General features: G+C 55.6%; 1 protein-coding gene across 4 annotated transcripts in view; it reads right to left on the reverse strand.

The window, feature by feature from the left end:
* MYO7A (myosin VIIA) overlaps positions 1 to 14,238 on the reverse strand; it is a gene marked incomplete at both ends in the record, with an annotated part of 86,343 nt that overhangs the window by 59,080 nt on the left and 13,025 nt on the right. For all 4 annotated transcript variants that reach the window (XM_082844537.1, XM_082844536.1, XM_082844535.1 and 1 more), the window contains 7 exons: positions 5,753 to 5,859; positions 9,099 to 9,234; positions 9,756 to 9,966; positions 10,967 to 11,109; positions 11,842 to 11,961; positions 12,495 to 12,571; positions 13,288 to 13,441. In XM_082844537.1, coding sequence (XP_082700663.1) covers positions 5,753 to 5,859; positions 9,099 to 9,234; positions 9,756 to 9,966; positions 10,967 to 11,109; positions 11,842 to 11,961; positions 12,495 to 12,571; positions 13,288 to 13,441 — 948 coding nt within the window. The remainder of the gene's footprint in view (positions 1 to 5,752; positions 5,860 to 9,098; positions 9,235 to 9,755; positions 9,967 to 10,966; positions 11,110 to 11,841; positions 11,962 to 12,494; positions 12,572 to 13,287; positions 13,442 to 14,238) is intronic.

Here is a 14,238-nt window from a genome sequence, read left to right on the forward strand (position 1 = left end):
CGGAAGGGAAGCAGGAGAGGAGAGGTCAGCTGGTCAAGGGCCTGAGGGAGAGCCGCCCAAGGAAGCAGGCTGGCCAGGCACATGGGTTTTCCTGTGACCCGCCTGGTCTGCGCTGGAGCTTGGGTCCCAGACGCACCCCGTTCTGGAAAGCCTCCCTGATCCTGGGCCCGGGAGCGTGGCACACGCCCTGGTGTGCTGGATGACTCTGGGCGAGACGCAGCCCCTCTCTGAGTCTCCACCCTCCCTTCCCAGTATAAATGAGTGGCCAGACTTGGTCGCCTCAGGACGATGGGGTCATCTCTAGAGACGGGTTAGACAGACCTAAATTCAAACCCTGGCTCACCACCTCCGAGTCCCGTGATTTTAGGCAGGTCACTAAGCAACACTGAGCCTCAGTCTCCTGAATGGCAATAGTGCCACCTATCTGGCTGACCAGGCTGTGAGAGTGTCTCAGTAAACAGCAGCCCGCGAGGGCGGCGGTGCTGCCTACACCCTCTGCCCTCCCTGTGGGATTAGCAGGTCAGCAGCAGGGGGGCGGGGCAGACCCAGATAAGCCTCCTAAGAAGGCCCACAGCTGGCCTCTGGCCGCCGTCCAGCACCAAGGCCCAGGGGCCCCGTGCTCCGCCAGCCACCATCTGGGTGAGCCGGCCAGCGACCCCCTGCACCTCCCTGCCCTGTTGGGGTCCCCCTCTCAGAAGACTAGGAAATGAGTTGGGGTCCTGGGGGAGGACCTGGGCAACAAGCAAACAGGAAGCAGAACCTCTCAGACCAAGAAATTGGACATAGAAACAACATTCGATTCCAAAGCATTTTGATGTTATTGTTTTCCTGGCAATTTCTTCGGGGTGAGGATTTTTTAATTAGTGAATTTGATTATTATTGTAAGATTTTATATTTTAAATGAGTCATCATTTTATGTGATATCCTGTAGCACCAAAAGCCAAGGATGCAGATGTCAATGTGCGACATATGTGGGGGGGAAGGGAGAGGCATTTAACCCCTTCTAAAGTTAGACCACACGCCCCCGGAATGAAATGAAACTTGCCAAGAAACAGCAAATGCTTGCTCTTCTGAAATTTGCCATGTTTTCTGTTTTAGTATTATCTGGAACATATTCTAGGATTTTGCCAAGAGAAGCTGAGGAGTATCTGCACTGGGGTAGGGTGAATGTCAGGTCTTCAGCCCCCAAGTCTGCCCCAGAACCTGATCCGGCAGTAGCACCGGGTGACCCCCAGTTGGGGGGGAAGCTGTCCAGGGTGGGCTGTACACAGCCTGCATTAGAGGCCTTGCCAGGAGCACGTGTGTGCACACACAGCACACACACAGACACACACAGCACACATACATAGACACAGACACATAACACACAAATGTACACACAGACACACACGCCACCCACAAATACACACGGCACACACACACCAGACACACACACAAAACACATACACACACCACATACACAGAAATACACAGAGCACACCCGCACACACAGCATGCACAATACACACAAGCAACACACACACACATAGGACACACCCTTCTTCGGTTTCGATCAGCACTATGGAACCACTTTCTGTCTGTCTTCCCTGCTGAGCTGTGAGCCCCGTGAGAACAGGCGGGTCTGCCTAGTTTACTGCTGTGCCCCAGGGCCCAGCACAACAACAATCAACAACACTTTGCTGAACTGAAGTGGTGCTGAACTCCGAGAAGTTGTCCCACTGCTCAAGCCACAGATCTGGGAACCATTCCCAGCTCCTCCTTCTCTCATATCCAATATGTCAGCAAATCTTATTGGCTCTACCTCCACAATGGACCCAGAATCTGACCCCTTCTTACCACTTCCTCCACTGTCAGCCCGGTCCAAGCTGCCTGCATGGCCCTCTCGCTATTGCAATAACCTCCAAACCGGTCTCCCTGTTTCTGTTGCCCACTCTCCACACCGCCCTCCACTCCACTATCGGCACAGTGATAGTGAGTGAGGCTGTTAAAACACAAATCCAGTCATGTCTCCCCTCCCCCAACCAGCTCAAAATCCTCAGTGGCTCCCCAGTTCACTCAGCATGAATGCCACCCCACAGGACCTGGTCCCAGTTACCTCCAGCCTCTCCACCACTTTATTCCCTCCCTTCCAGCCACCCCTGCCTCCATGCTCTTCCCAGGGCAGGTTGGGGCTTAAAAAGCGCCTTAGGGTTTTGCAGTTGCTGTTCCCTCTCCCCGCGATGCTTTTCCTCCAGAAAGCACGTGGCTGGCTTCTTCACTTCCTCACCAACACCTCTCAGTAAGCCCTCTCCTGATCCCCTATTCAAAACTGCACAGCCCCCCCACCAGCACCCTTCCCGCCTTCATTTTTCCCCGTCTCATAAGTCACCATCTAAAATTATGTAATACACTTATTTATTTGCTTATTAACTATTTCCTCCTTCTGCTAGAGCACAAGCCCCACGAGGACAGAGGTTTCTTTCTGTTTTGTTCACTACTGTGTCCCCAGCACATATGACGATGTCTGACATATAACAGGCATTCAGTAGGTATTTGTGATGGAAGGAAGGAATGAGTGAATGGCGCCTATGATCCCAGGATCTGCTCTCACTTCCCTGGCCACCTGGTTTCTGATTTGGTTTTATTTCATTGAGGGGAAAGGTCGTCTTTTCCGACATTTGTTGTTTTCTGGGATAATCTGCAGATAACTAGGGACGGGGTAAAGGCAGAAGTGAGAAGTCCAAAGGTCAGCGTTAAATGATGCCTCGGAGGGGATGTGAGGCACAGGCACCCGAGCATGATGTGATCGGGGCTGGGAAGTCACTGTCAGGAGGAGCTACCTGCATAAGGAGTGAACCAGCGTCCTGTGGACTCAGGGCGCCTGGGTCATGTGCCTGGGGTTGGGGGTGGGGTGGTGTTCACGCCCTGGAAGAGCCGCCCCGCTCTGCTGCTCCCTCCAGTGGCAACGATTGGGGTGGGGCTGCCCGGGGCGCCCTGAGGAGGCAGACACAAGAGTCAAAAGGGTAGAAATTCATGGGCTGGGGACCTGAGCAGGACACAGGTCAGATCACCAGAAGGACGTGGGCCCTCACCCTAAGGAGAACGCTGCGGCTGGTACGCTGTCATCCAACAAACTGACTCAGCATCCACACTTCACCAAGCCCATTTGCTCGTTCCTTTAACAGAGCTATCATGTTTCTAACAGTTACAAAGTATTTTTTCTTTCCTTGAGGCAAAGCTTGCAGATAGCACAGTACGGTGAAAAGGAGCAGGGACAAGAAAGCCTCACTGTGGCCCTCACTTGTACGTGACCTTGGCCAAGTCCCTGCACCTCCCTGAGACAGACCTGGAACCAATCCCTGTGTGTCACCAGCTGTGTGACTTCTAGCAAAGACCTTGGCCTCTCTGGGCCCCCATTACTTTACCTGTAAGGTAGGGGCAACAGTAATTACTCACGGGGATGCCTAAGTGGGCCAGAAGAGTAGATGTAATTGGTATCAAATCTGTCACTGCCACGTTCTCATTCTGTGCTCCAAAAACTCCCTCGGGAGCGGGCCACTTCTGGACACCCCACAGTCTCACACTTGGACCTCTCCACGGTTCCTCAGCAAGTGGGTTCTATTCCCAGAGTTCAGGGAAGGGGGCTTAGAACAGGAAACTTCATGGAGAGGTCCTCACATGCCTCCACGGGCTTGGGAAAGAGAAGTAGGAGGAAAAGATGGGTTCAGTGTCTTCCGGGACTGTCCAAGACCAGGACGAGTGGGTAGGCCTGGTAGGAGCTGGGCTGGCGTCTACAGAAGGACAGGAGAGAGTGGGGGAGAGTCCAGAGCCACACCTGTGTCACCAACACTGCGACCGGCAGTTTGTGGGCTTCACGCTGGGGACTGCCGGTGCTGGAGCTCCAGGCGCCTGGGCCCCTCTCTGGTGGTGGCCCTACGCTCATCCCATCAACCGGCTGGGCCAGTGTTGGCCTGGAGCCGACTGTGGGCAGAGGACAGAGGCCTCCTTCCAGACGACCTCCCTGCTCTTGATGTGCTGGGGGCCCTGCACTACCAGTGGGTTTGTGATTTGTGCCAGAACTCTGCAGGCACCAGGCAGCAGGGGGATGCCAGACATGCAGGAAGGAAGGGGACCCAGCGTCAAGAGCGAGTGTGAGAGGATGTCAGCATCAGGCAGAGAGGAAACTGAGGGCTGAGAAGAGAAAAGGGAGGCGAAGGGACGCCAGAGCTATGCTGCTGCTATGGGTACCCAGCATCTTTGGGGCCCAAAGAGCCTTGGGAGCCACGCACGACCTGCAGCTGGTGGTCAGGACACACCAGGGACGGTGTTCCAGGGCCTAAGGAGCTCAGGGGGCAGGGAGTGGCTTCTAGTCCCAGCTCCCCCAGATGCTGTGACTGGGAGTGAACCACACTCTATCTCTGAGCTTCAGTCCCCCATCTGCAAAATTCAGAAAATACTACCACCTGTCTCTCCTGATCTACAAGGTTAATCAGAGGATCTGACTGAGTCATGGACGTAGAAACCCTTAGTAGGGCCTGATGGAAGGAGCAGGCCTTGATGCCTCCAAGAGACTCCGTGGAGGCAGAGAACTTGGGAGAGAAGGGTTCGAGTCCCAGCCCTGCCCCGATACACTGGGCAGGTCTCACCTCTTTATCTAGGGCTCAGTTTCCTCCTTTAAGAAACTGAGATGCCTGAAGTCCACACAACTCAGAAAACAAAAATCAAAGCACTCCACAAACCACTCCACAAAAACGCACACTCCAAAACAATAAAGAAAAAAGGGCCCTTTCCCCAAGCCTCAGTGCCTCAGGGGCTGAGGACACAGCCCAGCCCCAAGGGCTGCTGAGACCTCTCCCGCCATCCTCCGGCCCCGGGCTGGGGTCTATTACCTTCGCAGAAGCCGCTGACTGGCGGAGAGTGCCCGATGAATAACCACAGAGAAACTACAACAGGAACCACAGTGCACGGCGAGATGGGGTGGGGGGCAAGGAGAACGTGGCGGGTCAGAAAACAGGGAGCAAAATCCACCAGGGAGAGAGGACAACCCTCAGGGCAGTGGTCTGGGCTTCTGGGAGGCTGGGGGCAACACAGGCAGCAGGACAGGCACTGAGGGGGCAGCGGCTCTGCCCCCCCCCCCTTGAGCCCCTCCATGCACTCTCCAGGAAGCCATGGGACAGGAGGAAAATATGAGATAAAAAGGCATATAAATCCTGCAAGAAACAAGTCCACCCATTGAGAAGGTGGTGGAGTTGGGATTTGAATGTGGCTTGAGCCCACCGCTACAGAGTCCAGGCTAACACGCTAGGGCCAAAGAAATGTAGAGGGTGGGAAATTCTCCCCCCAACCCCCAGTTTGGGGTCCAGGGCTGGTGCTAATATGCCGTTTGGGCCCATTTCTCTGAACACCCACACCCGTCCGCGTCCTCGAGGCTGGACGTCCCCTCTTTGCCCGTGCTCCCTGTTAGCTGCTGGAGGTCGGGGCGGGGGAGGGGCCCCCCCATGGAAAACCGAGTCCTGACCAAGCTCTGCTCCGCAGCACCCCACGTGATCCTTCTCTGGGCCTTGCACCCCACCCACTCTACCTCATTAGTACAAGAGGACCCGATAGGAGGACCTTGGAGGCCCTCCAGCCCCTCCCGGAACCACAGCAAAGCACCACCCCTGTTCTATGGCCAGAGGAGCTCAGCTGAAGCCACTAGACAAGGGGGCATCTAGATACCGGCCTGGCTTCTGGGGGCCCTTCCTGCCCAATGAAAACCACACCCCGACATTACCATGGCGACGTCAGCCTGGAAGATCTGCTTGATGAACTTGTTCCTGGAGGAGTGGACCAGCTGGATGATGTCTCCATGCAGGGTGTCCCGGTTCTTCTCCAGGAAGCCTGGGCGGCGGCAAAGAGCGGTCACACCTCGCCAGCTCCGGCAGCATCCCCCTGACAAGACTCCCCCCTTCCCCGAAGCCACAACGCCTGGTCCAGGAAGACCCTCAAAAGCCACCTAGTTCAACCACATCCACTTTACAGCTGGGGACTCTGGGGCCTGTAGAGGACAGTAGCTTGCCCACGGTCCCAGAGAAAGCGAGGGGCAGAGCCAGCACTGGAACTCGTCTCCCCAGCCTCACAGCTCACCTCTTCCCGGCCTGGCCAAAGCGGAGGGCAGGAAGTCTCAGGCCCCGGGAGGGAGCGGGGCACCTTGCCAGCTCAACCACCGCAACCCCTGAAATGCCAGGGGTTCGTCTTTTGGACGAAGGGGAGATAGGCTGGGACCTGGGACCCTCTACCGGAGTGCTCGCACCTGGACAAACGTCTCCTCCAGCAACAAAATACAAAGAAACTTAGGGACTAAAAATAACCACACGCCTGTGCGGTACCAGCAATTGTGAACAATAAGATACAAAAAGGCCACAAACCGACTGCCATTCCTGAGCTGCTGGGAGCAAAAGCAGGGAACTGCCCGTGACCCCAGCACACAGCACCACCAAGAGGGTGAGCTGACCACGTGAGCCGCCCCACCCCCCAGCCAGGCCCACCAATCCGCCACCGCCCTCACCTCATTTAAGGGACCAGCCCGCCCCCACTCAGGGAGTGAGCAAAGGCACCTGTTTCTTGTTCTCACTCCCTCGTGCTAAAGCAGCACGAGCCCCTTGTAAAGCTTGCCTGAATTTCTCGTCTGGCTTCTTACCAATTTCTATTGATTAAAAAGTCCAAGGACCCAAGTTCAGTGACAAAGGTGTCAAAAGCCCTCGTTAAGTGTGTGCCCTGGGAGAGAATACAAGTTCATCTGGTACCAGCTAATAGTAAAGGAATGCATTTAAAATACCTTGTGTTTGGGTAGTGGCTTCACAGCTGGAATGCTCACAACTCCCCCTGTATATGCAGGACAGGTGGAGACTATCTTCCCCACTCTCACAAGGGAAGAAATTGATGTTCAGAGAAGCTAAGCAAATTGTCTAACTGCACACAGCAAGCCACGGGCAGTTAAGACCTGAGCACAGGAGCCCTGGCACCAGCCCAGGGAGGCTCCCCTGCACCAGAGACTCCAAAGCAGGCTACCATCACCAGGGCCTGAGGACTTAGGAACTGGTTAATGGGGGGCCTTGCTAGCGCGGGGATGAAGATGAGGAGCCCAAGGGCTGGGGATGCCCGAGGAGGAGGAACCCTGCAGAGAAGCAGCACCCTTTCCCCCGGGACTCAGGCTGCCCTGGCTGGCAGATGGCACAGAGACCCAGTGCGGAGCTGCCCACCTGGCATCTGGGGAGGGGTGAGCTGCAGGTGGCACTCAGTACTGGAAGGGGGGCTCTGAAGTTGGGATGGAATTGTAGGGTCCTAATTAAAGCTCTATGACAGGCTCACTACGGGACCCTAGGGAGGTCCCCTTCTGGGCCTCAGCTTCCTTATCTGTTGAACGAGCATGATGCACCCATAAGCTCTAGCTTCTTTTTGGATCACCTAGCACCACACATGTCATAAATAAAATTTACTGAATTGAAACAGTGCTCTGTACACAGAAAATGCTGACACAATTGTTTAAAGTAGCTCAAAACTGATCAGTGACCTTAGGCAAGTCATTTCCCTCTCGGGGCCTCAGTTTCCAAATCCATAAAAGTAGATGAGCCGTATGTTTCCTCCAGATCTAATAATATTCTATAATTTTATAACTGAGTAGAGTTTGCTCAATTTTCATTTTCGTCTCCTCAGCCACGTCATGAAGCCTAGGACATAATAGATGCTCAGTGAACGTTGGTTGGACTGCACTGAAAAAAAAAAAACCCTCTCTTACGCCAAACAACAGATCTATTTGTTTGTCCAACACTCCTTCAAACTTAACATTGGCTTTCTTCTTTCTAACAGGTGGGGCGGATCTCACACCCTAATGAGGGCTGAGCAGCCTTCTGATTGCATAATTGCCGCATGGCTTGCTCTCTGCCTCCTGGACCAACTCAACAAGGAAGTATGAAAGCAGTGGCTCTTTGCTTGTTCGTTTGGAATTTCACTGGCTTTGGCTGTGGCTGGGACCCTTTGGGACTGAAGGCGGGAGGGCAGACACATCCCACAGCTGATGCCCATTCAAGGCCAGCCCTTTGCACCAGGGTGTGAGGGCTGCGGTTGGCAAGGGCAGTCTGCCCGCTTTTGACAGACCCTGTAGGAATTCCAAGTGGGGAAAACTTGACCGTTTTCTGACCGTCTTCCTCACTTCTAGCTTTAAAATGAGCCCAATTGTATCTCCCAGGAGAAAAGAAGATACATCTCCTTCAAAGACCAAACTTGGTCTTGCTGCTCAAAGAGTTTTGGTGAGTAACGGGGCTAGTTCTAGGCCTGACTTTGCAGCCAATAGGCCGTGTGATCTAAAAAAAACATTAACTGCCCCTTCTGAGACTCAGTTTCCCCATATGTGCAAAAGAACATTGAGCCCACCCGAAGAATTGAAAGCAGGGACTCAAAAAGATAGGTATACACCCATGTTCATGGCAGCACTATCACAACAGCCAAAAGGTGGAAACAACCCAAATGTCCACTGACAGATGAATGGATAAATAAAGTGTGGTGTATATACACACACACACACACACACATACACACACAATGGAATATTATTCAGTCATGAAAAGGAAGAAAATTCTGACACATGCTGCAGGGATGAACCTTGAGGGCATTATGCTAAGTGAAATAAGCCAGACACAAAAGGTGAGATAGTGTATGTTTCCACTTATATGGTGTACTTAGAATAGTCAGATACATAGAGACAGAAAGGACAATAGAGGTTATCAGGCACTAGCGGGTGGGGGGAGGGTGGAGAGTCATTGTTTAGTGGGTACAGCGCTTCTATTTGGGGTGATGAAGAGGCTCTGGAGAGTGGTCATGGCTGTACAATATTGTGAATATACTTAAGGCCACTGAACTGTAGACTTAAAAATTGTTAAAATGGTAAATTTCATATTACACATATTTGACCACAATTTTTTAAAAATCCCTAAAAAAGAAGCACTGAGCCCAATGCTTCCTAACATCCCTTCCCTCTTTGTATTCCAGGGCCCTGGTCTCTGTCCTGGGCTGGACAAGGGGAAGGAAGGGAGGGGACACAAGCAAAGAGAGACAGCCAGCCCCGGAGGGCCCACCTGTACCTTGACTCTCATAGTAAACAACGCCTGCAAAGTGGTTGATACCGAACTGGGTCTCGTGGTTGTTCTTGGGGGGAATGTAGTTCGAGTTGAGCTTGTGCTGGGAGTTCAGTTTATGCAACATGGTGGTGTCTGTGCCCTGTGGGAACCAAGCGGCGGCTGTCAGGCCCACCCACTCCTCCCCGTCGTCCCACTCTCTACCAGGCCCTACTGCCTTTCCTGCCCCCTGTCTTTTCACCCCCTCTTCTGTTTTTCCCAACAGCTTCCCTCCCTTTATTTATTCCCCACACAGGAGCTCTCTGGGCCTCCATTTCCCCATCTGTTAAGCGGGTGAATTGGAATTACACAACCTTGAAAGTACATTCCAGCTTAGAAAATCTATTTCCCATGATTAAAATCATGAGAGCAGTCCCTCCCTCACTCCAAGACATATTCTGTGTCTGGAGCACCTATTCTGCACCAGCTGCATGCTTAGATCTTCATAGTTTGGTCCAGGACCCACTGGACCGTAGGTAATTCCCAAATGTCAGATGAGAGCATTTGAACCGGCCCCAAAGCTGCTCTGAGAGGCGCGTATCATGAGTCCCATTCCACAGATGAGGAAAGCGGAGGCTCAGAGTGTGGAGGGGACGTGTCTGCCCCGCTCCGCTGCAGGCCCACCTTGGGGAACTTGCTCTCCTCATCGATGAGGGAAATGATGTTCATGGGCTTGTTAGCGATCATGTCCAGGGCGTCCTGGTTGTCTGTGAACTCGATGTGCAGCCAGTCGATGCTCTCCAGGTCATACTCCTCCTGTTCCAGCTTGAACACGTGCCGCACGAAGAACTGCTGCAGGTGCTCATTGGCGAAGTTGATGCACAGCTGCTCGAAGCTGCAGGGAGGGGTGCAGGGCACAGGGGGCAGCGGGAGGCAGGGGGATGTTCAGGCCCTGCCTTGCCGCTCGGGGGCCGGCCCCAGCTTGGTGTGCAGTGTGCCCCTGGGACTTCCAATCTCTGAGGTGAACCAGCATTGCAAGTCCAACCCCCTCCATTACCAAAGAGGACACGGAGGCCCAGAGAGGGCACAGCACTTGCCCAAGGTCACTCAGTGAGTCGGAAGGAGAGTTAAGGCTGGAGCCCTCTTCCCTGCATGACCAGGCCCTGAGAGAGGGCTGGTGGATGGGCACCACACCCCTGGCAGAGCACCTGGGAGAGGAAGAGCCAAAGCGCTGGGGAGGGGCCTCAAAGAGAGATCCAAAGCGTCAGCAGACATGGGAAGCGGGCTCGCGAGATTGGGCAAGAAGGGCCTTGACAGTGACATCTCTGCGCCACCAACTCAGTGCTCTCCCAGGTGACAGACACTTCATGTGTTCAGTGTGAGTGTTTTGGTGGTGTGGAGGGCTTTGAGACATCTGAACATTACAGGAATTGAAGTGACTTGCCTGGGGTCACACAGCTAAAAAGTGGGGCAGGGCTGGCTGCTTCCAGCTCCAGTGTCCACCTGGGCCTGCTCCATCGATCTGCCCCTCACACAGCCCCCGAGTGGGACACCAGCTATGGCCAACACCCCATCTCAAGCTTGGCTCAGGCCCGGCCTCACCTGCTTTGCGGCACCTTGGAGCTTGGACACTGGACTGATGGTCAGCGGGGACTAGAGTGTCTGTGATGGTGTAAGAGCCTTCGCTCCACCACCCCAGCTGGCCTCAGCTGACCGAGGGACTGGAGGGGACAGGGAAGAAGGGGAAAGGGCCCCAGAGGGTGTCTGGAGTCAAATTTTCCAACAGCCTGGCAGAGTGTGCTTGGGGCCAGCTAAATGTAGTTTAAAGGGAGAGATTTGACACTGAAGTCCATGTTGCAGAAGAAAATTCCCACAGGACACAGCCCACGTGGTACCTGTTCACGGCAAAGTTCTCGAACCCAAAGATGTCCAGGAGGCCGATGGACCGTCGAGAGTTATTCACTTCCTGGGAGGGAGGTTTGTAAATTGCCGCGTTGATCTTGTCCACAATCCACACGAAGAGCCGCCCGTAGATCCCCTGCGGGGAGAGGCAGCCACGTAAGCCACGGGTGCAGCCACAGCCTCGCAGGAGGACCGGCCAGGCTCCTGGGCCTCGGTGGCCTCGCTCCAGCCCCTTCCTGCAGCACGAAACCCCCAAGCTTCCCCCTCTCCTGCCAGAACAATTCCTGCCTGTCCTTCAAAGCTCTGCGGGGACGTCAGCTCCACCAAGAAACTTCTCCTGACCTCACGCAGTTTGGGCTCCCATCTCTCCCAACCATCTCTGTCTCCCCTCCAGCTCTGATTATCACGAGGGTCCCAGAGCCCAGCACAGGGCCTGGCACAGCGGAGGGGCTCAATGGATGACAAAATGGCAGGACTGGGGGGCTTCTCCACCCGACCCAGCCCCTCTTCGGCGGTCCTCGTTGGAGAGATCAGAGAGGGTATCCCCTGGGCTGGGAATAGCACAGCAGACCGAGTGACCAAAGGTTATGATTCAACATGAAGCAGGCCAGGTGTGGAGGGCCTCAGGGCACCAGAGCTGTTGGGGCCGCTGAAGAGCACAGCTCCCACCCCTTGTGGGACAGACGAATGAGGCTCCGGGGAAGGCAGACTCTTGCCCAAGCCCCAGAGAGAGCCAGTGGCTGGAGCCGGACCCAGGGGCAGACCGGGGTCGGGGCCCAGACGTCCTTCCAGCTCTGTGGACTCCTCGGCTCCTGTCCGTGAACAACCCCGCCTCCCGTGGGGCGGGGAGGGCCGGCAGCCACTCCACCTTGACGAAGGCGTCTCTCACGTCCAGCGCTTGCTCCCTGCTGAGCGGGGTGGACACCGTCTCCCCGCGGGTGATGAGGGTGCGGCTGGTCAGGCAGCTCATCAGGTTTGGGGGGTTCACCTAGTGGGGCAACATCCAGGCACCCACTCAGCCGCCCGCCAGCCTGCCCCACCCTCCATCACACCTAGAACCCCTCCCGCCTTCCACCAGGTCTGACTCAGACTCTGCCCTCCACGGCCATATCCTCCCCAGTCATCAAACCCACCCAAGGGCGGCTGAGAAGGAACTGCTCTCTCCTCGACAGCCCCCTCCCATCCCCCCAGCATGTCCCCTGTCCCTCCGGCACCGGCTTTGACTCTGGCTTTATTTATACCAGTTTTCCAACTCGAGGCAGAGTCTAGTAAATCTTTACTACAAGACCGACTGACCTTCTCAGGTCCCCCATGCTCCACACCCTCCCCAGGGGCAGCCGTGCTAGGTCCCCACTCCTCCTCTGGGACCCGTGCCCAACACAGATCCTGCACACAACAGGTTCTCGACGTCGAACTTCTAGAACTCTCCAAGCAGAGGGCCCCAGCTCCCTGAGCCTGAAGTCAAAACTGCTCCTCTGGGAGAGGGAGAAGCAGGAGAGGGGACAGAAAGCTCTCACTGACCTCGAGCAGAGACGCGGCTGTGGCCAGGGATGGGGAGAAGAGGACCTCGCAGGCATCCAGGTTTTCAAACGTACGGTCTGTCAGCAGCACCAGGGCGCAGCGTCAGGCAAGGGGGGGGGGGCGTGGGGGGAAAGGGACAGTCTAGCAGGACAAGGCGGCTCTTGTCTCGAGTCTCAGGGGGACTGCCCTGCCCACAGAGGGCATCAGCACCATGACTAAATGCTTTTCTGGGTTAATATCAGTTTGACGAATGTTGTCACCGTGAGCCGCGGGCACCAGGAGGGTAGGGAGCACGTATGCCCAGCAACTGGCTCCATGCCTGACATCCACGTAGCGGACACTGGCAGTCACGGCCCCCTCTCCCATGACCCTTACTCCAGACCCCCAGAGCAATCAGGGGCTCCTGAGACAGGCTTGGAGAACTTGTCTAGCTCTGTGCCTGATACCATCTGCCCTTCGCCAAATGTGCCCTGCTCTCTCAGGCCTCAGGACCTTTGCACAGGCTCTTCCTTCTGCCTGGTGCGTGCTTTCTCCACGTCTCTTAGTCTTTCAAGACTCACTAGACTGTGAGCTCCTTAGAGCTGGGATCATTCATTCATACTGAGCAAACATTCCCAGAGCTCTTGCTCTGTCCTGGGGCCATGCTGGACACCAGGGCAAGAGCAGAGTGGACCTGGTGCCTGTCTCAGAGGACCTCCTCCCAGCCTGGCACATGGCTGGAGTGTCAGATGAGTGAACGTGTTCCCTTTTCTAGCCTGCCTTCCTTTCTGAAGATGCCTGTTGAGTCACTCACCCTCATACTTCAGGTTGCCCAGGTGCAGGATGGCGGCCAGGAGCTTTGAGATCTCCCAGTCCTCCGTGTCTGTGAACATGAGCACCTTCATGGCCGAGCGGATGTTGGCATACTCCTGGCTGTCCTCGCGGCCCTCACAGGTTATGCAGTTACCCTGGCGGGAGCGGGTGGGAGAGTGGGGGGCAGAAGGGTGTCGGGGCGGCCACAGGTACCCACAGTGCCTGGGCTGAAGGGCCCTCTGCCTGGCCAGGCCAGCCCGGGTTTCTGAGCACTGACTTCACCTATGACTCCTCCAGGAAGTCTAGAAAGCTCCTGGCTGGCCTTCTCAACAATACATTGCCCACATCTGGGGAGCATGGATGGCCCTGCTTCCCATGAGTGAGAGGAGCCGGGTCACTGATGCCAGGCCTGCCCCCGTCACCCCGCCTGGCAAGTCACAGCACCAAGGCCTTACCTGACCCCTCTCCCCCCATGGACATCCACCCTCAGGAGCCTGAACCCCTCACAAGGTGCAGCCTGGGGTAGAAGGCGGGAGGTGGTAACTACAGACAGGCAGGGCATCGCCTGGGGTCTGCCCCATTGTGTGTGCCTATGAGACCCGTGTGTGCACGTGTGTGTGTGTATCCAAGTGTGCCAGCCAGCTAACGGAAGTGTCCAGAAAGGCCTGCCACACCTACAATACACAGACATACACACACTCCCCCTTGGTTGTCCCACATCCCTCAGCTGCCATGGCCCACACTTGTGTCCACGTGGCGGGCCCACCTCAGGTCCAGACAACCCGGCATGGGCTCCCCCCAGTCCAGCCTGCTGTGTGCATGGCCCACCACTGGCGCTGAGTGGCAGCGATGGCCTCAGGCCCACTTTTCCTTTATGTCCAGACAACAAGAGGCTGGCAACAGGGCCCTGCAACCAGTAAGCCCCCAGGGCTGAAGCCACAGCAGGCTGTAC

Source organism: Leucopleurus acutus, assembly GCF_964270905.1.
Source record: "Leucopleurus acutus genome assembly, chromosome: 8".
NCBI lineage: Eukaryota > Metazoa > Chordata > Mammalia > Artiodactyla > Delphinidae > Leucopleurus > Leucopleurus acutus.